General features: G+C 44.1%; 1 protein-coding gene across 5 annotated transcripts; it reads right to left on the bottom strand.

The window, feature by feature from the left end:
* Window positions 1-717: 717 nt before the first annotated feature.
* ELSPBP1 (epididymal sperm binding protein 1) lies at window positions 718-23,177 on the bottom strand. 5 transcript variants are annotated; one of them, XM_065920682.1, is made up of 8 exons: window positions 23,031-23,177; window positions 12,963-13,143; window positions 12,468-12,557; window positions 7,886-8,023; window positions 5,551-5,697; window positions 4,353-4,511; window positions 3,036-3,200; window positions 718-1,105 (listed from the first exon to the last, which is right to left on the bottom strand). In XM_065920682.1, the coding sequence occupies exons 2-7, from the start codon at window positions 13,030-13,032 to the stop codon at window positions 3,043-3,045; spliced, it is 762 nt and encodes a 253-aa protein (XP_065776754.1). In that variant the 5' UTR covers window positions 13,033-13,143; window positions 23,031-23,177; the 3' UTR covers window positions 718-1,105; window positions 3,036-3,042. The 5 variants fall into 5 exon arrangements, with proteins under 5 accessions (XP_065776754.1, XP_065776753.1, XP_065776756.1 ...); XM_065920681.1 differs by having other exon boundaries at window positions 12,963-13,056; XM_065920684.1 differs by lacking the exon at window positions 12,468-12,557.
* Between the last annotated feature and the right edge of the window lie 181 nt (window positions 23,178-23,358).

Here is a 23,358-nt window from a genome sequence, read left to right as displayed (position 1 = left end):
GCTATTAAACTAAAGTGAAAAAGACCGACCATTCAGTTTTCATGTGTCTCTCACATCAATGCGACATCACGTGAATGTGACGATCAGACTGGCAGTGAATGAGGCTGAATGGCTAAAATCTATTCCTAATGTCTGGCTGTGGTGAGGGACAATGGTAGTAGTTGTTCAGAGGGTTTTTCTGTTTTGTTTTTAAATATTCATTTTTGATGGCGATGGGTCTTCGCCGCTGTGTGTGGCCTTTCTCTAGCTGCGGTAAGTGGGGGCTACTCTGCATTGCGGTGCACGGGCTTCTCACTGCAGTGGCTTCTCTTGTTGCAGAGCACGGGCTCTGGAGCTTGGACTACAGTAGTTGGGGCAAAGGGGTTTAGTTGTTCTGTGGCATATGGGCTCTTTCTGGACCAGGGATCCAACCCGGGTCCCCTGCTTTGGCAGGCGGATTCTCATCCACTGCACCACTGGGGAAGTCCACTGAGAGGAATTTTATGAAGGAGAAGGAGGACAGGGAGGGAGAAGAGGAGGAGGAGAGGGAAGAGGAGAAGGAAGGAGAGAATGGAGAGGAAAAACATCAACAACATGAGGTTGCATCTGGGCTCACAGGAAACAGATTCTGTAATCGATTATTGATGTCTGTCACAGGCACCATAAAGGAATAGTTGAGGCCATCTTGCAATGAATTTTCTACCCTCCATTGATGTACTAATTTATTTATTAGTGATTTAATAAGTACCTACAAATGCTCCACCCAAGTCTGTAACTTCCCAGAAAGAGACAGCAGGCTGCAATTATTTCCTAGAGTCGCTGGGCTGAGACTCTGATCTCTGCACCATATGACTCACCAGTGCTTCCTTCCCCACACTTTTGGATCCCTCACCATATCTGTCATTCTAGGAAGTGGAAAAGGCAGCCCCAGAGTCAATGTGGGACTCCCTTTGGGTGGTTAGACCACATTTTCCCTCTGTTCTTCACAAAAGACCAAGTGATGAAGCTAGATGGTGAACAGGTTCTTTCTAAAGGCGATTATCTAAGCTTGAAAGATTCGATGAAAAAGACGAAGCAGGTTCCAGACTTAATATGTCAGCCTTCCACTGGAGATGTGTCTCCTTCCCTTGAAAATAAAATCAAAAGCCAGTGTTCAGGTAACGGGTACACACTGACTCAAATGTAACATGAATTAAGAAGTGACTTCATGTTGATTTTTAAGATTCAGTTGGGAATAAGATGATGCAACTGAGCCAAGAGCAGTTAGATGCCCCCTGCCCCTCACCTGGCTCATGGGATCCAGTCAGTGAATGATAAGCACCTCAACCTCACGTATGCTGTAATAGGTTCAGTAGGAGCAGGACTTGCAAGGAGATGGTTCTGCTCTTTTTGTTTGTTTATTTGTTTGCTTGTTTTTGCTTGCTTGTGGCACGGCATGTGGGGATCTTAGTTCTGCGAGCAGGGATCTAACCAGTGCCCCCTGTAGTGGAAGCATGGAGTTCTAACCACTGGATCGCCAGGGGAATCCCGAGATAGCTCTCTGATGGTTACAAATTTGAGACTGGAGACTAAAAATGTTCTTAGACGTAGCCACAGATTGAAGACCACTGTGGATTTTTGTTTTTTGTTTTTTGTTTTTTAGTATTCACCCTGTTAAGATGGGGGCTTCACAGGTGGTACGGTGGCAAAGAATCCACCTGCCAATGAAGGAGACACAGGAGACATAGGTTCCATCCCTGGGTTGGGAAGATCCCCTGGAGAAGGAAATGGCAACCCATTCCAGTATTCTTGCTGGGAAATCCCATGGACAGATGAACTTGGCAGGCTACAGTTCATGGGATCGCAAAGAGTTGGACACAACTTAGTGACTAAACAACACCACCAACAACTGTTAAGACGGCGCCTAGAGTCCCAAACCGACTTCTTTGCCTTTCCTCTGTACGTGGAAGATAATTTTCACCATCAAACTAAATTTCAGGAAGAGTCACCCATTTTGGTTCTATCAGACGGTAAAGTGTCTGCCTACAATGTGGGAGACCCGGGTTTGATCCCTGGGTCGGGAAGATCTCCTGGGGAAAGAAATGGCAACCCACTCCAGTATTCTTGCCTATAAAATCCCAAGGATGGAGGAGCCTGGTAGGCTACAGTCTATGGGGTCGCAAACAGTCGGACACGACTGAGCGACTTCATTCAAGCCACATGCAATCATAAGGATAAATACTGCTAGAATCACCAGCATGGTCACATATCTGATGAGAGGGCTTCTGTTTACTTTCAAATTCTAGAATTACAATGTGACAAGGTCAGTGCAGAAGGTCCAGAGAGAATTGTTATAGGCGTTAGAATATGGAAGCTGAAAAAGGAAGAAATGGAAAAAGAAAAAAGGAAGGATGAAATGGGTCCTGTGGAGACAGTTGATGTATGGGCTGAGGTTGGGGAGAGGGTGAGAGGTGAACCTAAGCTTTTCCTTGGTTAGCTACTCAGTGAAGCAGGTAAGGGATCAACAACAAGGTTTCTGGGGACGTGTGTGTGTACTCAGTCACGAAGTCATGTCTGACTCTTTGCGACCCCATGGAGCATAGTCCACCAGGCTCCTCTGTCCATGAGATTTCCCAGGCAAGCATACTGGAGTGGGTTGCCATTTCGTTCTCTGGGGGATCTTCCCAACCCAGGGATTGAACCTGCGCCTCCTGCATTGGCAGGCGGATTCTCTACTGCTGAGTCATCAGGGGGACCAGAGAGGTCTTAGTTATCTCCTTTCAAGTTTGTCCTTTCATTTAAAGTCTCAACTCAAGAAATTCCACTTTCTGAATTTTTCACACCCAAATCCTCCCAGACCTAAACTTTGGAGAGACACATTTCTGGTTCTGAAATCATTCGCTCGCCTCCTCACTCTGCTCCTCTGCTTTTCAGAGACATCCCGATTTCTTCTAGTCCTCTACTTTGGGAAGTTGTCCCAGCATCCCCCACCGTGGCTAAGTTCACCTTTTCTCTGAGAAATAGAACTTGTCTTGCTGGAAAACTCAGCAAATCATGCTGGAAGGAAAAGAGCTCACCTTTGCATCAGCAGTACACCCAGGTGTGGTCCCGGTCATAGTTGTAAGAGGTTGCACACCATAAAAGGTTCTCCTTTGATCCTTTAGTGGTGCAGTTAAAATAATTCTTGTTTTTGTAGTTGAACGGGAAGTGGCAAGGGAAGCCAGGCACCAATGAGGAAATTCCTAGGGAGGAAATGGAAATAAAACGGTGGTTACTCCCGTGTCTTTACACTACAGTGAGGCTTCATCCTTACTTAAGCTTGTGTTGTTTGAGCTCTGCTCAGAGGCTGCTGCTGAAGGGAGCATTGTTGTTGTTGTTGTTTAGTCGCTAAGTCATGTCAGACTCTTTTGCAACCGCATGGACTGTAGCCAGCCAGACTCTTCTGTCCATGGGATTCTCCAGGCAAGAATACTGGAGTGGGTTGCCATTTCCTCTTCCAGGGGACCTTCCTGTCCCAGGGATGGGATCTGAGTCTCCTGGGGCCCCTGCAATGGCAGGCGGATTCTTTACCACTGTGCCACCTGGGAAGCCCAATCTGCTCAAGAGAGAGTCCAGTCATCTCTATCTGGTAGACAAGATAAACCCAAAGGTTTGATTGCTTTTAGATGTTAATGGATCTTGTATCTAATTTAGCAATCTTGCTTCAGCTTGGCATTCTTTTCCTCACTGACTATGTACAATCAACCCTCAGTAGTCACAGGTTCTCTGAGGATTCAATATTCCACTTGAGGAATGCAATATCTGGTTGGTGAATCTGTGGATCCACAACCCACAAATATCGAGGTTGGGAAGATGACCTGGAAAAAGGATAGGCTACCCACTCCAGTATTCTTGCCTGGAGAATTTCATGGACAGAGGAGCCTGGCAGGCTACAGTCCATGTGGTCACAAAGAGTCAGACACAACTGAGCAGCTTTCACTTTCAACTCTTCTACACCATTTTATATAAAGGACTTGAGCATCCTTGGATGCTTCTTGTAAGTCCTTTGAATTGGCTTCACCATCTTTCCAGTTCCATTATTAACAGATTTTCCAAAAGCTTATCATATAGCATACTCATTATTTGTATGAGTGTTGGGTATTTAATATTTTGCAAATTTTATCCTTGCCCCTTTCTCTTGAATCTTAAGGAGACCACCTTTTTGCCTGTTGCATTATGGCATTCTTTATGCTATTTGTTCATCAGATCTCTGAGGGCAGGAATCTGCATATTCATCTTCATAGCCCCAGTGCTCGGCTCAGGGTCTGTTACACAGTAGGGCTGGAATAGATGTTTGTTGAGTGAATGAATGAAGGAATCCACCCTTGCCCACCCAATCCCCTTCCCCATAGTACTGGTGTCGGCACAAAGACTCCACTTCCCGTCCTTATCCATGTTCTCCGTGGTTGGACACCAGAGCTTGTTGTTTTCATCCTCAAGGCATTCAGAGACCACATTATTTCTGTACATGGCAGGGAAGATGCAGGGCTTGCTGAAAGAGTTTCCCCCGTACTCTGAAAATAATAATGGAAATGAACATAATTAGAACCTTATGTTCCCAGGTGGCGCTAGTGGTAAAAAAAGAAAAAAGAAAAAAACAACCCGCCTGCTAACACAGGAGACATAAGAGATTCAAATTCAGTCCCTGGGTTGGGAAGATCCCTTGGAGGAGAGCATGGCAGCCCACTCCAGTATTCTTGCCTGGAGAATCCCAGGGACAGAGGAGCCTGGCGGGCTACAGTCCATGGGGTTGCAGAGTCGGACAGGACTGAAGCAACTTAGCACACACACATGCAGAATCTTGCATAGGAAGAAGTGTACTCATAGATAGGTGCTTTGTATGCATTTTCATCTCTAGAGGCAACAGTGCTTAGTGAGAAGGAAAAAAGGCACAGGCTTTGGAGTCAAGTGGACTTGAATTCACATTTTAACTCTGACATCACCTTGGGCCATCGTTTTATTCGGACTATTTACTGAGTAGTGGGGGGGAAAAAATAGCATCTGGTAGAGCTTCCATGGGAAGATTCAGTGGGTTATTATATATAGAGCTTCTGGATCAGGGTCTAACACAGAGAAGGCATGAGAATGAATGGGGGGTTTCAGTTAAGAGGAAGCCTAGAAGTAAGAGTAAATGTTAAGATGCATTGAAATGCAGTTTGGGTGTGGCATTGGGTGAACCTAATTACTGTTGATTCTAGAAATAGAAATCCTTGAAAACCAGTGTCAGAACTACAGCCCATGGTTTTGGTCCTCAGCACAAGTGGTTTTTCACGCTGGCCTTGGGGACTTGTAATGCAGGAGACCCTGCATTGATCCCTGGGCTGGGAAGATCCCCTGGAGGAGGAAATGGCAACCCACTCCAGTATTCTTGCCTGGAGAATCCCATGGACAGAGGAGCCAGGCGGGCTATAGCTCACGAGGTCACAAGGAATGGGACACGCCTGGGCAACTGAGCACGCATGCTCACTGCCCTGCCCCATGCCCTCTTGAGAATCATTGCTGGCCACCAGCTCCACCTTCACCAAACACACCCTCCTTGTTGCAGAGCCTCACCGTTGGTTTCACAGTATTTCCACTGCTGCTTCTCATCAAAGCTGGAAGTGACTGAGCACCACTGCCTTCCAAAGAAACTGCCGTCCGTGATGCAGCCATTATGGGGCTTTCCTCGGTAGATGAAGGGAAAGACACACCGTGGGTAATCTGCACAGAGAGAAGTCCATGAGTGCGTTCACTTTTCTCTGGTCATTCATTTTTGGCTGCAAGATCTTAGTTCCCCAAGCAGGGATTGAACCTGTGCTCCCTGCATTGGAAGAGCAGAATCCTAACCATTCGACCACCAGGGAGGCCCCTGTGGACCTCTTTTCCAGCATTAAAAAATATATATATCTACTTCTAATTTTCTGATTCAGTTTCAACCAGCTGATCCCGATTTGTTTGAACTGCAGAGGACTTTGCAGCAGAGGCAGTGCAGGCTTTCCTTGTTTTCAGTCACTTTGTTTTAGTGTGCCTTGCAGAGATTGCATTTTTCACAGGATGGAGGGGTGTGGCAACCCTGCCTTGAACAAGTCTGTTGGAGCCGTTTTCCCAGTAGCATTGGCTCATTTTGTGTCTCTGTGTTACATTTTGGTAATTCTCCCAATATTCCACACTTTGAAATTATTATTGTATTTGTTATGGTGGATCAGTGATTTTTTTCCCCCTTTTTATTATATATGCTTAGTTGCTCTGAGGCAAATGGGATCTTCCAGGACCAGGGATCAAATCCATGTGTCCTGCATTAGCAGGCAGATTCTTCACCACTGAGCCACCAGGGAAACCCAATCAGTGATATTTGATGTGATGCATGTAATTGTTTTGAGGCACCATGAAATATGTAACCTATGGATAAGAAGTTGCTTCTAATGGACAAAAAAAGAAAGTGCTTTCCTGGGATGAAAACTACTCCTGGTGAAGACGCTGTGGAAAGTGTTGACATTACAACAAAAGATGCAGAATACTATATGAAGTTGATAAAGCATCGGCAGGGTTTGAGAGGACTGAAGGACGTTCTGCTGTAGATAAAATGCTATCAAACAGCACTGCAGGCTACAGAGAAATTGTTCATGAAAGGATGAGTTAATAGATACAGTAAACCTCTTTGTTGTCTTATTTTAAGAAATTGCCAGTCACCCAACCTTCAGCACCCATTACCCTGATCAGTCAGCAACCATCAACATCAAGGTAAGACCCTCCATCAGCAAAAGGATTACAACTCACTGAAGATTCAAAGGATGGCTAGCATTTTTGAGCAATGAGATAGTTTTTAAATTAAGGGTAGGTACTTTTTTTTTTTTTTTGCTTCTCATTCATTCTTTTAATTTTTTAATTTTTTTTTATTTTTCAGTGGGTTTTGTCATACATTGATATGAATCAGCCATAGAGTTACACGTATTCCCCATCCCGGTCCCCTCTCCCACCTCCCTCTCCACCCGATTCCTCTGGGTCTTCCCAGCCCACCAGTCCCGAGCACTTGACTCATGCCTCCCACCTGGGCTGGTGGTCTGTTTCACCACAGATAATATACATGCTGTTCTTTTGAAACATCCCACCCTCACCTTCTCCCACAGAGTTCAAAAGTCTGTTCTGTACTAAGGGTAGGTACTTTTTAAAAAACATATAATGCCATTGCACATTTAGGCTGCAGTACAGTGTGACATATCTTTTATATGCTCTGGGAAAGCAAAAAATTCACATGACTCACCTTATTGCAATATTTGCAGTGTTTCCCTTCTAGTAACTGTATGTTTGTTTTCTGTGTCTGTGAGTCTGTTTGTTTTATAAATAAGTCCATTTGTATCATTTTCTAGATGCCACTTATAAATGACACCATGAGATATTTGTCTTTCTCTGATTTACTTAGTGTGATAATCTCTAGGTCCATCCACATTGCTGCAAACGGCATTATTTCATTCCTTTTAATGACTGAGTAATATTCCAGTGTGTGTGTGTGTGTGTGTGTGTGTGTGTGTGTGTGCGTGCGCATGCGTGTATCTCACATCCTCTTTATCCATTCATTTGTCGATGGACATTTAGTTTGCTTCCATGTCTTGAAGAGCACTATTTTTAACACCATTATCCCTTTTTTTTTTTTGACCATGTCATATGGCTTGTGGAATCTTAGTTTCCTGACCAGGGGTTGAGCCCGGGCCCTCGGCAGTGAAAGTGCTGAGTCCTCAACACTAGACCGCTGGGAAACTCCTCACTCTCTGATCCTTAACATTATTACCCATTATTAACACTCAGTGTTTGGTCTGCCAAAATAAAGATCATATTATCGACGCCTACACATTCTCGTTTGTGATCCATGCTCTGAGGACCCCTGCTGACAGGACGAGATGGTACCACTCACCTTCCGTCATGCAGTGTTTCCACCGTCCGTCATACACGGCTCTGGTCGAACACCAAGGGAATAAGCTGTTGGTTCTGGTGCAAGAGAAGTAAGTAGAACCCTTGTAGGTGAAGGGAAAGATGCATGGATCTTTCTTATCTGAAGGACAGATGGACAAAGTAGGGGATTAGTCCCAAAGAAGGAGCCAAGGATGAGACTTGGTCTGCTTTATGTGACAGCCTGAAGTCTGCATGTATAGTCTTTGCATCTAACTTCCTAATGACATTTAAGAAAATTTCCAGCTTAAGTTTGGACCGAGAGTAGTAGGGATGAGTTCCATGAACTATGAAGGCAACCAAGATACATTATGTCTCCAAACCAGCATGGCTACCACAAATGTCATACAAGACACTTTTGGTTAGGGGGTTCCCTGGGAGTCCAGTGGATGTGACTTCACGTTCCAGTGCAGGGGATGTGGGTTCACTGGGGTAGGGGTTCAATTCTTGATTGAGAAGCTAAGATCCCACATGCCTGGCAGCCAAAAAAAAGATATATATATATATATATATATATATATATATATATATATATATATATATAAAAAACAGAGGCTATATTGTAACATAGTCAATAAAGACTTTTTAAAAAATGGTCCACGTCAAAAAATCTTTGAAAAAAATTTGGTAAATTACAAGATTCCATCTGGTCTTGAAAAGACACACATGAAATAATTTTGAATCACAGACTGAAAAACCATTTCATTTTTCAATGCTTTTTCAATCCTTCTGATGACATAAAAGAAAAAGCCTCAATTTAATGCTAGTATTTCACTACCATGTCTCTAATACTTAATAATCTCCCTTTTTAACAAAAAAAAAAAGAAAGAAAGAGCAGGACTCGGGCTCAAAACACTATTAGGATGATGGTATCTAGTAGAACTTAATAATAGGCTTTTGCTCTCATAGTATTTGTTTTTATTGGTACTTCCTATTTATGGCATGTAGTACTGTTTTTATAGATTACAGGGCTGATGCTAACAATTTGTTTAAAATAAACATATTCAGGAAGCGTAAGCACATTGAAAGAAAAATGTTGAGTACAGAATATTTCTGATGGCATGCAGGTGGTGGCAGGTATGGAGGGGGTGAACTTGAATGAGTAAAGTTTAGGAAACACAACTCTTGACCTTTCTGTCTTTCGGTACCAGGACAGGGACTTTATCTTTTACACCAGGTATCCTGAGAACCTAGAAGAGGGACTTGATCATAGCAGCTGCTCAAAAAATAACTGACAGAATAAAATAAGTTTGGGAAACACCATGTGAAATAGCGTTAAACAGGTTTCTTCAATGACGGATTCATCACAGAAGTCCCTTTGCAAATGAGGATTTAGTTAACAAGAGTGAAACAGAATATATTGAGTTGTCCTTTTTAATTTTTTTCCCCTTTACTCAATAGGGCAAGAGATGAGTCGTGTCCCTGAAACATATCTTAAGAAATGCTGTTCTGGGACTTCCCTGGTGTCCAGTGGTTAAGACTTCGCCTTCTGCCTCGGGGGGTGTGGGTTCCATCCCTGGTCAGGAAGTTAAGAGCCCACATGCCTTGAGGCCAAAAAAGGAAAAAGAAACATAAAGCAGAAACACTATTATAACAAATTCAATAAAGACTTTACAATGATCCACATCAAGAGAGAAAAAACACCTTAGAAAAATGAAATGAATGCTGTGCTAACCCAATTCTTCATTTCATGGAGAAGGAAGTGAAGACCCATACAAGGAGTGATTTAAAGTTAATACCTTTCTTTTCTTTTCTTTTTTTTTGAGCAGAACTAGTAGAGTGAGAGCTTCCCTGGTGGCTCAGTGGTAAGGAACCCACCTGTTAATGCAGGAGACATGGGTTTGATGCCTGCTCTGGTAAGATTCCCTGGAGAAGGAGATGGCAACCCACTCTAGTGGTCTAGTTTGGGAAATACCATGGACAGAGGAGCCTGGCAGGCTACAGTCCATGAGGTCACAAAGAGTTGGACACAACCTAGAGACTGAACAACAATTAGAATGAGGACTTGGATTTTTTTTTTAGCAGGATCTGAATGGCCCTTGCTTTCACTTTGCCGTCTCTTCCACATTCCTCTTTCCCTCCCTCAAAGATATAATGATGGGTTACTATGAGTAAGATGCTCTGATAGGTTATGTGTGTGCACACACATATGTGCATGCATGTGTGTGCATGTATGTACATGCCTGTCTTCCTGCATGTGTGTGCATGTGTGTTAGCTCATGTTACAAAGATGGTGAGGCAGAGCTTCCATATATTCGCCAAACCCAGCTTCCTTCTCTTTCTGAGCTCGTAGCCAGAATCCATTTTGCTGTCTCTCTCTCTTTAAAGATTTTTTGATGTGGACCATGTTTTTTAAAGTGTTTATTGAATTTGTTATTGTATTGCTTCTGTTTTATGTTTTGGTTTTTTGGCTGAAAAGCACGTGGGATCTTAGCACCCTGATCAGGGATCGAACCCACACCCGCTGCTCTGGAAGGCGAAGTCTTAACCACCGGACTGCTGGAGAAGGGTCTGCAGCTTCTCTTATAGTTAGGTGGGGCCGTGTACTAACTTATGACTCATAAGATGTGGGTCAAAATGATGTTATCATTTCCTGGCTCAAAAAAAATTTTCCAATCAACCCTCCACACTTCTTTGTTTCTCTGTCTGCCAGCTGGGCATAGAATGGTGGATCTCAATGGAGACGGGGCAATCATGACCTCCCCTCCTCCAGGGGACATTAGACAATGTTTGGAGACATTTCTGGTTGTTATAAGAGGGAGAGGGAGGAACTGGTAGCTGTGCTACTGATATCTACTGGGTAGAGGCCAAGGATATTGCTAAACGTCTCTTTTTAAAATGTACTACTGGCTGTGCTGTGTGTTTATTGCTATGCATGGACTTTCTCTAGTTGTGGCGAGTGGGGACCACTCTCTAGTTGTGGTGCACGGGCTTCTCATTATGGCGGCTTCTCTTGTTGCAGCGCATGGGCTCGAGGGTGCGAGGGGCTCAGTAGTTGTGGTGTAAATGGGCTTAGTTGGCCCTTGGCACCTGGAATCTTTCCGGACTAGGAATTGAACCTGTGTCCCCTGCACCGGTAGGTGGGTTCTTAAACACTGAACCACAGTTAGGATGTTGTTGTTGTTTAGTTCCTAAGTCTTGTCCGACTCTCTGCGACCCCATGGGCTGTAGCCCGCCAGGTTCCTCTGTCCATGGGATTTCCCAGGCAAGGATCCTGGAGTGGGTTGTCATTCCCTTCGCCAGGGGATCTTCCCGACCCAGGGATTGAACTCACGTCTCCTGCATGGTGGGCAGATACTACTCAACAAAAATTAACTGTCATCATCATCAATGATTGTCCGCACCCAGGAACACCCCTGAGTATATAGGATGCTGGTGGTGGTGGGGAGGGGGCAGGATGGTACCCCATGTACATAGAATTAAGTTTATCCTTGGGAGCTGTTAGCAAAAATCAACACTAATAGATACTATTAGCCATCTGTAAAGTAGTCCAGCAGATGGTCTAATCTTCTTAACTGGGTTAAAACCCTCCATAATCCGAGACTTGCTGACCTCTCTGTTCTCACTCTGCGATTAACATTCCCTTGACCTTCCTCCATGTTCTTTGTCTTTGGAGTTTTGCTCCTGTCCTTCATCCTGGCCACAATGACTTTGCTCTCTGCTACTCATTCATCAAGACCTAGTTCAGCCTGGATTAACACACTAGCTTGCTCTTAGACTCTGGGCCAATCTTTGTAAACGTAGTTACCATTTTAAAAAAACTTTTTATTTTATATTGGAATATATACAACTAACAATGTTGTGATAGATTCAGGTGGACGGCAAAGGAACTCAAACATACATATACACATATCCATTTTCCCCCAAACTCCCCTCCCATCTAGGCCACCCACATAACATTGGGCAGAATTCCCTGCACTTTGCAGCAGGTCCTTGATGGTGATCCATCTTAAATATAGCAGTGACATACTGTTTTTAAGATAATATTATCAGTTTATGTATCTCTCTCTTCCATTCATCATAAGCACTCTGAGTGTAGGGCATGAGTTTTATTCACTGTTATGTTTCTGGACCAAAGCAGAAATCCAGGCACTTAGGAGTCACTCAACATATATGTATTGAAAGGATTTCCCCGGTGGTCCAGTGGCTAAGACTCCATACTCCCAGTGCAAAGGGTCCAGGGTTCGATCCCTGCTGGGAAACTAGAATCCACATGTTGCAATTAAGAGTTCACTTGCTATAACTAAAAGATCCTGAGTGCTGTGACTAAGATCTGTCGCAGCCAAATAAGTAAACAAATATAAAAATGTGTATTGAATAAATTAATCTATAAACATGTGCATGTGGGGTCTTCCTGGACCAGGAATTGAACCTGTGTCTCTGGCATTGGCAGGCAGATGCTTTACCACTGAGCCAAAATGGAAGCCCCACAAGTTTCTTTTTTTTAATGAGTATAAAAGGAATGTCCAAGTAGGGGATTCTGAGCTTTCAGTGTACTGGAATTATAGAGCCCCCCCTTTATATGAAAATATTTATATCCCCCTTACCATGTGCTGATTCCCTTGGTGGCTTAGATGGTAAAGAGTCTGCCTGCAATGCCGGAGGCCCGGGTTTGATCCCTGGATCGGGAAGATCCCCTGAAGAAGGAAATGGCAACCCACTGCCGTATTCTTGCCTGGGAAATCCCATGGATGGAGGAGCCTGGTGGGCTACAGCCCATGGGGTCACAAAGAGTCGGACATGACTGAGCAACTTCACTGCCCTGTGCTGAATCTTTGAAAGAGGCTTGTGTCTGTTACTTTATCTAGGCTTCAACATCGTCCCAGGAGGTAAATGCCATTATTCCTCTTTCAAGGCTGAGGACTGACTTCAGAGAGGTTACAGGGCGCGACCAAGGGAAAAGTGGCAGATCCAGGGGCCACACCCCATGTCGGCCCGAGATTTCTACTAGGCTCTCTTCTCCCCACTTGGATCCAGTCATCTTTACTTCATTCATTCTTTCCAGGTCCCAAGCCCTCCCCATCGCTTCCCAGCATACTCACTTCCAGTTGTTTCATAGGAGTAGAGGAGGAAGGCCATCCACCCCACCAGGTAACTGGGCCATCCATTCATCTCGGCTGGCTTCTTCTTTCTGGACTGAAGGAAGACAAAAATTTGGTTCCCATGGGTTTCCTTCCTCTTCCACTAACTCCCAGGTTTGATGTCACGCAGGCTATTTTCTTTCTATCCCCAGGGGTAAGGAAAAAAATAGCTTATTCTTACAAACTGAAAAGTGAAAGGGTTAGTCATTCAGTCGTGTCCAACTCTTTTGATCCCACAAACTGTAGGCTCCTCTGTCCATGGGATTCTCCAGGCAAGAATACTGGAGTGGGTAGCCCTTCTCCAGGGGATCTTCCCGACCCAGGGATCGAACCCAGGTCTCGCACATTGCAGGGAGATATATACATATATATATTCTGTCGTTATGGAGGGAAGGGTGTGATGGAAAGGAAAAATGAAGCATTTGTTGACCACTTACTATATTCCAGGCTAGACGCTCAACATACTTGATGCCACTAGGTTCTCATGCACCACACCCATCTCCTCGGCTGGCTATTAAAAGTACCTTATCAATCAGCATTACTATCCTCGTCAATCATAATTTCTATTGGCTCTGGTTGCCTCTATGCCATTTCCTCAGTGACACATAAATATGCCATTCTTGGCAGAAACGACAATGCCGGTCTTAGCCTAGGTGGTCTGGGTTTCCTTAGAGGCCCAGCTACTATTGCCTTATCTACTACCGGCTCCCAGTTACTGAGTGCCTCTTGTCTGCTAGATGGTCTAGGATTTGTATCCACTTTACTCCTTCCAGAAGGCGGAGGAGCCGGCATGGTGATCATCTCCATTTTGCAGAAGGAAACTGGAATTTGGGAGGTTGCATAACTTATCCGAAGACCACAGATGGCAAGTGACAGATAGCAGGTTCAACTGCCATCAGTATTCTTCCCAGTCTCTTGAGTTACTCCCCCAAGAGTAAAGTTTTGCTCTTCCCGTCTCCTCCCTACATCCTATCAGTCATCAAACCCAGGTGATTCTACTTTTTGAATAGCTCCTGTATCCGCCCCCCTTCTCGGTCCCTACCGTTACTGATCAAAGTCCGGGTTTTACCGTCTCTCCCCTAAACGCTTCTTGTGTTCCCCTTGATGATACATCGGCCTCCAGTCTCTTCCGGTCTGGTGTACAAGGCTGTTGAAATAGAATTCCCCTGCTGACTTTACGATTAACTCCTCTATCCAAACTTTATTCCATTTTTTTTCCATTTTCCACCTCTGTACCCCCTCAGATTTGAGGAGTGACAAAAAAAGGGGGAGATTGAAACCGAGCAATCCCCAGACGGGCTTTTCTCTGGAGCAGACCCCTTCACATTCCCAAAGAACTGTTCAGTCTCCTGAACATCTCTTGAGTTTCAGAAAGTCTGGCTCGATGGTTCAGGATCAGAGGAATGAGAACGTGCAGTGACAAAGAACAGCAGTCAGGCGGGAGAACAGAGGCTGTGATAAAGGCTAACCGCGGCAAGGTTTTCGAGGTCGGTAAGTCTCTTCAGATAAAATGACATGTAAACTGAGACCCGGGGGAAGAGAAGAATGAGCAGACATGAGTGGAGCCAGGCTGTGTGTCTGCGGCTCATCTAGGCAGAGACAGCAGGATGTGTAAAAAGGCTTAAGATGGAAAATAGCTAGTAGTGTTCAAGGAACAAGATGAGCTGGAACTATATCACTCCAGTGGGATATAGTGGTGTCACTAGATACTACTCATATCTGGCGCTATGAATAATGCTTGAATGAGGCAAATAGAGTGGACCCTGCAAAGCCATCCTTGTTTTCTATATGCAAGTTTGGGACTTCTCTGGTGGCACAGTGGCTAAGACTCTACACTCCCAATGCAGAGGAGGGTCCAGGTTTGATCCCTGGTCAGGGAAGTAGATCCCATATGCCTCAATTAAGTGTTTTCTTGCGGCAGCTAAAGATGCCATGGGGCAACTAAGACCTAATACAGCCAAGTAAATATATATATATATATATATATTTTTTTTTTTTTAAATGCAACTGGAGGGCTTCCCTGTTGACTCAGTGGTAAAGAATCTGCCTGCCAATGAAGCAGAAACAAGTTTGATTCCTGGTCCGGGAAGCTCTCACGGGCCTTGGAGCAACTAAGCCCCTGTGCCACAACTATGAGCCTGTGCTCTAGATCCGGGGAAGCGCAGCTACTGAGCCCACATGCCCTGGAGCCCGTGTTCCGCAAGAAGAGAAGCCACTGCAATGAGAAGCCTGCGCCCCGCAACTAGAGAGTAGACCCTGCTCGCTGCAACCAGAGAGAGCCCACACAGCAACAAAGACCCAGCCAAAATGAAATAAATAAAACTATTTTTAAAATGCAACTGAAAGCCACTGGACGGATTAAAGTGGGGAGAAGTAGCATTCATCAATTCAGAATTCTCTACCACGTTTATCATAAAATTCACAGTCTATGCTAAGCCCTTCCCTCAAAGCTTATTCCTTATCTCTCGTCCCCTCCTTTGATCTGTTCAGACTATACTAATCTTTTTGCTGTTTCTTGCATAAACCGCTGAGCTTGCTTATGCTTCAGGGTCTTGCTCTTCTCTTCCCCTGGGTGCTCTGCCCCCAGCCCCCACTCAGACGAGACATTTGCATGGGACACCAGACATGTGTATCATAAAGGATTTTTGTGCAGACTCGAGGAGTTGATGTGGACTGCCATCCTGGAAGGTTAATGAGTCTACTTGGATCAAGTCGTGAATATTAATAGAAAATAAGTTGGGGGTGGTTCAAGGCAAGGAATGGGCTATAAAGTGAGTCTTAATAGCTGAACGTCTGGAACATTCAGGTTCGGACCAAGCGATTCCTCAAGCACTCGCACGTCCACACGCTTTGGAGGTCACTTTGTCCCGGGCCACGGGGTCATTGGGGCTGGCATCCTGCCGTTGTCACCACACTGTTGGCTGGTAGGCAAGCGAGCTGCTGGGGTCTTGGAGTCAACCCACAGTCCGGTGTGGGTGCAGTTTTCCCAGTCATCAAGTCAGGGAGAGTAAAACCCACCAAAGGGCCTTATGATAAGAGCCATAGATGTTGGAAAGTACTTTGCAAATGATGGAGGGTGTACAAGCAAGATAATAACTACCCTTTGTGAATAAGGGGGAGAGACAAATTTGAACCACTTCTTCTAAACTCTTTACCACCTACAATTTCATGCTTATATCTCTGCTTCACCATACTCTCCAATATCTATACCTTCATTAATTCATTCACCTCAAGTTTTCCTTCCAAACCCCCTTCCCAAGATTCAAATTTAATTAATCATCTTTGGCCTATATATTAAGATATCTTCAAAGGCAGAATTTGGAATGCTGTTAAAGGCCTGAACTTGGTTGGAAAGCTTTGCCTCTTAGAATCTTTACAACGTTAAGAAAGTTATTCATCGTGTTTATGCACCAGATCTTCTTCATCCAGTCGTCTGTCGGTGGACATTTAGGACATTTGCTTCTATTTCCTGGTTATTGTAAATACATATGGCTGATTCACTTCACCGTGCAGCAGAGCTAACACAACACTAGGAAGCAACTATACCCTAATCAATTAAAAAAGAAAGTTATTCAGGGCTCTTGGTCTCAGTTCTTCATCTGTAAAATGGAGACAATTATGGTAATTGCTGCTGCCTCCGAAAGTCAGGGTGAGATAGTTAGTAGATGCTAATACCCAGATTCTCATCATCACCAAAGATGTCCACGCCCTAATCCCCAGAACCCGTGAATATGTTGCAGTACACGGTGGGGATTTTGATTACATCAAGGATCTTCAGATGGGGAGATTACCCTGGATGATCTGGGTGGGCTCAGAGTAACCATAAGAGTCCTTATAAGAGAGGGGCATGGACCTCTCTGGTGGCGCAGGGGATAAGAATCTGCCTGCCAAGGCAGGGGACACGAGTTCAATCTCTGGTCCAGGAAGATTCCACGTGCCGTTGAGCAACTAAGCCTGGGCACCACAACTGCTGATCCCACACTCTAGAGTCAAGAGTACTGGCGTGGAGAGCTGCAACTGCTGAAGCCCACGTGTCTAGATCCCGTCCTCCAAAACGAGAGAAGCCACCGCAGTGAGAAGCCGACATACTGCAGCTAGAGAGGAGCCCCTGCTCACTGCAACTAGAGAAAGCCCTCATAGAGCAATGAAGACCCAGTGCAGCCAAAAATAAATAAATGCCTGCTTTTTTAAGGGAGGTAGGAGGAGGCAGGAAATCAGATGGGACAAGGGAAGCAGAGGTTCGAGTGATGTCAGGAAGGGGCCATGAGCTAAGGAATGCAGGTCATCTTTATGGAGTTTGGTACAACATCGCTTCTGTTTTATGTTTTGGTTTTTTGACCCCCAGTCATGTGCAATCTTGTTTTCCAAGTCAGAGATCAAACCTGCATCCCCTGCATTGGAAGGCAAGATTTTAACCACTGGACCACCAGGGAAGTCCTACAGAGGGGCAAGTCTTTAGAAGCTGGAAAATTTGGGAAATGGCTTCTCCCCTAGAACTTCCAGAAGGCACACAGCCCTGCCAACACCTTGATTGCAGCCCAGCAAGTCTTCTGACCTACAGAGTGTAAGAGACTAGATCTGCGTTGTTTTCAGCTGGATGAATTTTTTTTTTTTTTTACAGCAGCCACAGGGAACTAATACAGACCCAAAAGGCTTTGAACACCATAAAATGTGCTTGGTAAATATGAGTTGTTATCATTTTCGTCATCACTGTCCCCATCTGAGTCAGTCATCCTGGAAGATGTCCAGGAAAGATCATTTCCAACCCTAGTCCTCCTCATAAGCTGGCTTTGTGACTCTGAGCATTTCGCCTCTCATAATATCTGTTTTAACAACTGCTAAATATATTTATCATTGTGGCTTTGACAAAGGATGGTCCACATGTGAATTCCAGCTTATCCAGGGGATCTTGGACGTGATACAGGTAGTGATTGACTTTCAGGGTCTTGGTATATATATGGGACTACTGAAATTTACCCCGTTGGACTATTTTCAGAATGAGATGAGACCACCTAAGCAGAATTCTTATTACATGAGCTCAATAAATAAGCTCAATAAATAACAGAGGTCAATATGTACTGAGCACTTGTGTGCAAAGCATAACTTTGGGTGCTTTGTTTAATTAGCATTTAATTATCACAAAACCCTATGAGGTGGGACTTCCCTGGTGGTCCAGTGGTTAAGAATCCGCCTGCCATGTAGGGGGCACAGGTTTGATCCCTGGGCCAGGAAGATCCCACATCCCTTGGGTACCTAAAGCGGCGTACCACAGCTACTGAGCCCCGAGCTCTAGGGCCCGTGCTCGACAACAAGAGAAGCCACTGCAATGAGAAGCCCACAAACCGCAACGAAGAATAGCCCCCCGCTCACCGCAATTAGAGAAAGCCCGAGTGCAGCAACAAAGACCTAGGGCAGCCAAAAATAAATAAATAAAAATTAATTGTAAAAAACTCGATTAAAAACCCCAGGAGGCAGAACTATTATTAGTTTGTGTGATAGAAAAATAGGCATGGAAATATACAGTGATGACCTATAAAAGTAGACACATAACTCAAACCAGGCAACCCAAAGAGGCTATGTGCTTCATAGTCAAACCAAACTGGGGGTGCATTTCTACAGAGCCAAGTTTCTTCTTTTTTTTTTTCCTTTGGAAATTAGTTTATTAATTCATTATGGAGACAGAAACATGATCAATGCCTTGGCTTAATACTAAAGAATATTATAATCACAAGGAGAAAAAAATGCTGGGAAAATAAATAATACAGCAAAACTAAATACAAACAAATAAATGAGTAGGTACCAATGACATTTGTCATGCATCAGGAAAAGGTTTTTAAATGAGACCCTAAAACCCATAAGGCATCGACGGCAGATGACAAAGGGCCAGATGTTAAAGGCCAATGGACTCTTTTCTAATAAAAATACTGCTACAAAGACACAAACCTCACCCTTTCAAATTGCCCAGAGCTCAAATCATATATAATGCCAGTGAGTGATAACCACTTTATTATCAACTGAGTTATAAGTTTAATTACCAGCTTTATTACTTATCTCAGAGCCAAGTTTCATGAGAGGATTCAATGCAACTTCAGACTTTAAGACTCTCTTAGCTTTAAGATACCATAATTGTGACTGCTACTAACCACTCTGCCTGGAGCCCAGAAGGACTGCCCAGCTTTGACCAGAAGGGAAACAAGTCTGAGAATGGGATACCACCTTAGATTGGTTGAAGAATTAAGGATGCAAAGAGGTGCTCACCCTAACCATCATGACCCTCTCTGGGTCATGATACAGTTCATAAGTCTGCCTTCATACAGTTCAAAGTCTGCCTTCATACATACAGTTCAAAGTCTGCCTTCAAAGCTACTATTTCAATCACACATTGAACTGATTGTTCTTAATCTACATCTTGCTTCCTCTAACACCCTTTTATCATGACCTTATCAGCTGCCAAACCAACATACCTCAAACCTTTCAAAGATTGTCAGCTTCCCCAACCCTAACATCCCCCCAAAATCTCTTGTGAATCTGGCTCTCATTCCTCAAATAAGGGTCACATTTCATTAAGTTTGCTGGAGAAGCATCAATTACAGGAGACCATAATGTTCAAAAACACCTGAACTTTGTCTAATAGCAATGACCGGAAACAAGATGAATAGTGAACGTGGGAGAACTGGTACAGTGAGTTCTGATTTACCCACATGGGCCAACCCTGAGATACTTTTAAATAGAATGAATTGGATGTGTATATTCTGCTGAAAAAATACAGTATTAAGTGAAAAGTCCAAGTTCTAGACAATAGTGGACAGTGTGATTCCAAGTGTATGTAAAAATATCTATATCCACTTTTTGATTCACTCAGATATTCACTTACTCATTTGTTACACATTTGTTATGCATCCACTATATGGTGTTGTCACCTGGACAGGTGAAGATAAATTTTTTTTAAAGCCTAATATTTTACTGGGATGGGGGAGAGAGAAAAAAGGAATAGAGGTTCCATCTGGGATGATAAATAAATCCTAGAACAAAATGGGAGTCATGGTTGCACAATATTGGGAATGTACTTAATGCCACTGACTAGTCCATTTTAAAATGGTCCATTTTAGGGAATTCCCCGGATGTCCACGCCGAGTGGTTAGGACTCCACCTTTTCGCTCACAGCGCTGGGTTTGATCCCTGGTGGGGGAACTGAGATTCCCTCAAGTCATATGGTGCATCAAAAAAAAAAAAAAAAAAGTCCATTTTAGGTTATGTGCAGTTTACCACAATAAAAAAAATCATCAAAATCATTTCAGAATAAGTGCAATGAAGACAATAAACAGGGGGTTGTGGTAGATGGTGCCTGACAGGTGTCTGCTTTAGGCAATCAGGGAGGTCCCCTCGGAGCACGACCAAGGTGAGGCTGGAGTCACAACCGAGAGTCAGCTACACAGTCGTGGGGACGAGCATCCCAGGCAAGGGGACAGTAAGAGCAAAGACAGCAGAGAGGGCTCTCCTAGGGACCAGAAGGAGGTCCACGCGGCCAGGCCACGCTGAGGGCCAAGGGAGGGAAAGAGCATCAGCCACTGAGAGCCTTGTGGTTCTCCATGAGACACTGCAATTGTGTTTTGCGTGGGCTTGCACAGAAATTCTCCTGAGTGGGCATGCGAGAAAGCAGTTAATGTTGGTCACCTCTGAGAAGTGGAAATAAACAACCCAGGGCACATGTGAGACTTTTCCCATGTAAATTGTTACCTTAGATGTATATGGTCCATCTACCATATACATGGTTTTCTTAACTAAAAACAAAAATTGTACCTGTTGTATCTGCATGCATACATAATATGGTTATATACATGCACGCACACACATGTACACATAATCTATGCTGCTGGAGCTTGAGCTGCCTTGTCTGACTCTTTGCGATCCCATAAACTGTATAGCCCACCAGGCTCCTGTGTCCATAGGATTTCCCAGGCAAGAATATTGGAGTCGGCTGCCATGCTCTCCTCCAGGGGATCTTCCTGACCCAGGGATCAAACTCGCATCTCCCGTGTCTACTGCATTGCAGGTAGACACACGATAGATGTTTAAATACATATACACAAATATGTACATGCTGCATATACATATATACACAGACATGCAAATAATTAAGACTTGGAAAGAAAACATAGCAGAGCTTTGCAGAAAAACAAAACTACAAAATTATAAATTTAAAATGACAAAATCTCAAATCTACATAGATAGCTGGCTTAAGGGTGGATTAACTTTATAAAGTAGCTCTTAGGGACCAAATTTACGGAACATCTATAGGGCAAGGCAGAATACCTGAGTCTTCCTCAGAGCCAGCATTTCATAGCGATTAAGAGACCGTGTGGACACTTCACTGATCACTGGCAGAGTGACTCCAAGCAAGATCTGCTGCAATTAGTTAATTAAGAAAACTTACTTTGGGAATATTTTTAGATTTTCTTCTCTCTTTTCCTTTTTGTTATTTATTGTCTCCCAAACTTTTCAGAGAATGTTATTGTCTAGCAAATGCTTTCCCTGCTTAATGATATTCTGTATTCTTAATATCTGTTCACCTGTTTCCATTCATCTATTCATCCATTCATTCTTCCTTCAGTCCTTCTGTCCATCTATCCATCATCCATCCTTCCATCTATCTACCCATCCTTCCTCCCATCCATACATCTGTCCTTCAGTCCTTCCACCCATTTGTCCATTATCCATCCTTCCATCTCCCCATCTTTTCTTCATCCATCCTTTTATCTATTCATTCAACAACTATTACACAACCCTACTATTTATATTGTTTATTTGGCAACTACTAAAAGGAACTGTACACCATTTTTTACTTCAACAGTCAGATCTGAGACATCTGTATCTATCACCCAAGGTGGAAAACAAGAATAGCCACACCAGGTAGTATTAAGGTGCTGAGTGGGAGGCCAGGGAACAGCCTAGCCTACAGCCTCTGCTCTCTGGTTTTCTTAAGCCAAAAATATCACAGCAGAGCAATGAGAAAAGAGTGGCACCCAACCAATCAGGGTTCAGAGCCCACCTCTTCCATTTGTCTACTGGGTAGCCTTGGAAAGGTCATTTCACCTCTCTGACTTCCAATTTTCAATGTTCTCATCTGTCAAGTGGAAATAATAACCCAACTATGACACCTATTGTGAAGATTAAGGGAGCTTATGAGCATAAATCCACCAGAGTACAGAGTACCTTCAAAATACCGAGTTCTTTCGCTTCTCAGCAGCAAATAACTCCATGTCCGAAACAAAACCTCCACATAAGTCTTCCTCACAAACACACACACCCCTCTTCTATTATGGATTCAGGCTGCCTTTGGAGGGAGGAGAACAGGAGCTCGGGAAGAGCTCTCTGAATCTCAGCTTCCTCCCTCATCAAACAGAAAGAGTGAACCTTACCTTAGAAGAGTGAATGCAAAGATTCACAGAACCATGAAGCTATTCGTCCGCTAGCAGGAACTCAGCAGGCAATTTGTCTAGGCTAGTTTCCTTTTCTTCCGTCTCTTTCCCCCAAAGTCAGGATAAAGGCAGCATTCCTTAGCATGACATTGTTCACACAATGTGATTTCACCCACTCCTGACCTGCCCTCAAGGCTTCTTCCTCCGCTTTCTCTGGATTTTCATCTCCAGAGCTCGAGAGCTGCATATGGTGGCCACTTGTGGCCCATTAGCATTTGAAATGCAGCGAGTTCGAAACACCATAGGTTGTAAGTATAAAACACTGGACTCTGAAGATGCAGGGTGAAAAAAAATGTAAAGTATCTCATCAATATTATGTTGAGGACCTGTTAAGGTGATGTTTTAGATATCATGGTTCAACAAAATGTGTTATTTTTTAAATGGCACTGTTTCTTCTTATTTTTCTTATCAATGTGACCACCATGATATAAACACCTCACATCAGGTTTGTCCTAGTGGACAGAGCTGCTCTAGACCCCTCCCTTCCTTGCTGTGGGGGCCCCCAGGTTCCGATTTGCACACCGTCCCGGGTTTCTAGGTTGAGGTATACCTTTAAGAGAGTCGTTTTCCGCCCTAGCTCTCTCCGTGAGCCCTCTTTAAGGTTCTGCCTCCAAAATCGCTGGATTATCTGGGGACTGGCCTGATTGTTTTGGCTCCAACCCGTCTGTAGGATGAGACTGCAGTTCCCCCAAGGAGGGTTCTCTGTAAGTGGTTACAATCAGGGGCAGTTTGGGTGGGATAACCCCATGGTTAATGATGTCCCAAGGGGATCTCATGCATATCTATGAGGCTCATAAAATTCAACCATGGATATATTAATGGGGTCTTGCGGGGGCTGGGATCATAGACAAGAATGTTAATGAACAGAGGAGAAAGAG

Source organism: Muntiacus reevesi, chromosome 2 (assembly GCF_963930625.1).
Source record: "Muntiacus reevesi chromosome 2, mMunRee1.1, whole genome shotgun sequence".
In the NCBI taxonomy this organism is placed as follows: Eukaryota; Metazoa; Chordata; class Mammalia; order Artiodactyla; family Cervidae; genus Muntiacus; species Muntiacus reevesi.
This window is presented reverse-complemented; position numbering and strand designations above follow the sequence as displayed.

What these genes read in the sequence shown, in the direction of transcription:
- ELSPBP1 (XM_065920682.1), bottom strand. Translation starts at nt 13,032, where the DNA reads ATGAATGGATGGCCCAGTTACCTGGTGGGGTGGATGGCCTTCCTCCTC. An exon ending in ACCAAGGGAATCAGCACATG is followed by an intron (nt 8,024 to 12,467) that starts GTAAGGGGGATA and finishes TCTGTCCTTCAG; the next exon opens with ATAAGAAAGATCCATGCATC. An exon ending in GAAATACTGTGAAACCAACG is followed by an intron (nt 4,512 to 5,550) that starts GTGAGGCTCTGC and finishes TATTATTTTCAG; the next exon opens with AGTACGGGGGAAACTCTTTC.